This window comes from Onthophagus taurus, chromosome 5, assembly GCF_036711975.1.
Source record: "Onthophagus taurus isolate NC chromosome 5, IU_Otau_3.0, whole genome shotgun sequence".
Taxonomy (NCBI): domain Eukaryota; kingdom Metazoa; phylum Arthropoda; class Insecta; order Coleoptera; family Scarabaeidae; genus Onthophagus; species Onthophagus taurus.
Window position 1 is genome coordinate 12,293,921 of NC_091970.1, and position 2,624 is coordinate 12,296,544.

At 31.9% G+C, this 2,624-nt stretch overlaps 1 protein-coding gene across 1 annotated transcript; it reads left to right on the forward strand.

Annotated features, from left to right (window-relative positions):
- Positions 1–1,221: 1,221 nt before the first annotated feature.
- Positions 1,222–2,000, forward strand: LOC111424628 (uncharacterized). Its single transcript, XM_023058239.2, has 3 exons — positions 1,222–1,397; positions 1,473–1,655; positions 1,713–2,000. Exons 1-3 carry the CDS (start codon positions 1,278–1,280, stop codon positions 1,911–1,913), a joined length of 504 nt encoding a protein of 167 aa, XP_022914007.1. The 5' UTR covers positions 1,222–1,277; the 3' UTR covers positions 1,914–2,000.
- The last annotated feature ends 624 nt before the right edge of the window (positions 2,001–2,624 follow it).

Below are 2,624 nucleotides of genomic sequence, written 5' to 3' on the forward strand. Positions count from 1 at the left end.
AAGCAATTCTAAACTCCCGTCCAATATTACCTTTATCCTCTGACCCCACGGACTTGGAGCCGCTTACACCTGGACATTTTTTAATTGGACAACCACTACAAGCAATACCTCAAGAGAACGTTGTCGACGTACCAACCTACCGTTTAAACAATTTTAAACAACAGCAACAATTGTTGCAAAGATTTTGGCGTGTTTGGAATCATGAATACCTACACACCTTACAACAACGTTCAAAATGGACGCGCAATAATCATGACGTCCAGATTGGAACCATGGTTTTGTTAAAAGAGCAAAACATACCTCCATTACAATGGCGTTTAGGTCGTATAGAAGAACTATATCCCGGCCAGGACCATATAGTGCGCGTAGTGTTAGTACGGACAAGAAACGGCATGGTAAAACGTGCCGTTGCAAAAGTTTGTCCGTTACCGATAGATGAAGATTGACTCAGTTCAGTGAATATATTTTACAAATATTATATATTCCTATTTTTCTACAAATTTGTATTTGTTTTCATTTATGTATGTTAGTTTTAAATATTGATATTTCAAGGCTGGCGGCATGTTCTGTCTGGTGTTTTTGTTTTTTTTGACTTAAAGTAATATTTGGTTATTTTTAAGTTGTAAGTTGGCAGCGAAATAAAAATGGACACTTCCTGTCGAATGAGAAAAGGTATGAGGTGCGTTTTAGTTATCCTTTAAACAAAAACCTAAATCTGTAAATGTCACTTAATTTAAAAACAAGAAAATAAAGAAATACAGTTCATTTCAAAATAAATAGCATACAGAACACAACATCAGGTCTCTTCTCCACATCAATAGGCCAGTAGTTTGGATTTCCTGATAAATGATAATTTGCTCCAATCTCTTGAATGGCTTTCAGTGATATAAATCAATTTACGAGCTTCGACAAATTTTTCCCTTTCTTACAGTACTAGCTTTTGAACGTCTTTATTAAAGTCATTAACCTTCTAACAATATAAAGTCGCGATATAATCTTCTTTGTTCTTCGATAAGTCTAATAATAAACGGTGGCAGAAAAAGTTGTAATATTGAATAGATAAGGAGTGGTCGTTGGAATCTGTTATCAGTGCTTTAGAATTGATTCTGGGATGGTCACAGTCTAATTTTATTGTAGATTTTAAGTGATATAGATTCTAATAAGTTGTGTTTTTGGTTTTTAACTAATAAAGTTGTTGATTTTGAGAAAATTGTCAAAATTGATTCATTAATTTGAAAACGTCAATGTGACATAGAAAAGAAAAAAAATGCACAAAAATGTTGCCCTATTTTTTTTATAGACCATTTAAAAAACGAACGGTGGTCGGAAAAATATGTGCTTTACCTTGGTTTCAAAGCACGGAAAGCTACGTTGTAGCCTTGGGCTTATTGGGAGTTGTAAGTTTAAAAATAATTAAACCATAAAATTATTCAAAAAAAAAAATCTTTTCTTTAAGTAATATTTTTTCTAAGATTCTTAGTGCAATCGATCTTTTACGCGTTTTAAAAGCTGGAAGAACTTTACCGTGCGTTTTATGGAGGGCGCGTTTAAGAACCGGAAGTGTGGTCACCCCGGAAATGGAAAGAGACCTAAAATTATTAACGCTAATTCTATCATTAGAATTTTATGGACTTTTAATCATTGGAATGACATGGGTAAATTTAAAGAAAAAAGTATAAATCGTTACAATCTTATATTTTGTTTTCTTTTAGAAAAATTACGAGTATTTTTTACCATTACTTTATTATTATGGAATCGTAATTGTCTCGGAATTTGCCGTACTTTTTTTAAAAATGTACTCTGTAGGTTTCGAACTGCGAAAACATCAATTATTGAACTCGATGTTTGTCGTTTACAATTGGATCGTGGTTTATTGCGTTTATCAACACGATTTTGATTGCGCAAACTGTTAAAAAATACTAATTTTAATTTATATACATCTTTTATTTATTTTTATTTTTTTAATAAATTTTATATAATTTTTTTATATACTAGATAAAATAGATAATTACTAACGTAAATTGAGGTATCGCTAATTTCATTATGTTGTTCAATTGATGGAATTTTTTTTAATTAATTTAACATAAAAGTCACTTTTTGGGTAATAAGTATGCAGTGGAACAAAAACTAAGATTCAGCATTCACAAGAAGAGAAAACATGTGGAGATAGGTAATGTGGATGAGACGATTACGAAATATGAGAAGATATCTTATCCATTATAATGAGAGAAGAATAAGTGAATGTCATAAAAAGGAATAAAGTGCAACCAAAGATTACTACAGATTCTGTAACAATAAAATTATTTTGGAAAAGTGGAACAAGATCGATGACATATTTGTTTATTGGGATGAACCAAGTACAATACAATAAACGATATACAGGATGTCCGGTATCTTCCGCATCAGAGCATTATACGGTTGTAGGATACATAGTGACGTAAAGGGTAATATTACCGAGGAAATGTTACCGGTAATTTTGGTAATATTACATAATATTACCGCAAGATCGGTAACATTGGAAATATTGTTTTTTTTCCGCTCTATACTCTCATTTATTTGCCCAGCTGTACATGGCGTCACTGGCGCCGCGCGGCCGCACATATAATAATAATAATAATACTTTA

Excerpts from the sequence above, each read along its gene's own strand:
- LOC111424628 (XM_023058239.2), top strand. The coding sequence starts at position 1,278 with ATGTTGCCCTATTTTTTTTATAGACCATTTAAAAAACGAACGGTGGTC. Across the intron at positions 1,398-1,472 it reads CCTTGGGCTTATTGGGAGTT|ATTCTTAGTGCAATCGATCT; the intron begins GTAAGTTTAAAA and ends ATTTTTTCTAAG. Across the intron at positions 1,656-1,712 it reads TAATCATTGGAATGACATGG|AAAAATTACGAGTATTTTTT; the intron begins GTAAATTTAAAG and ends GTTTTCTTTTAG.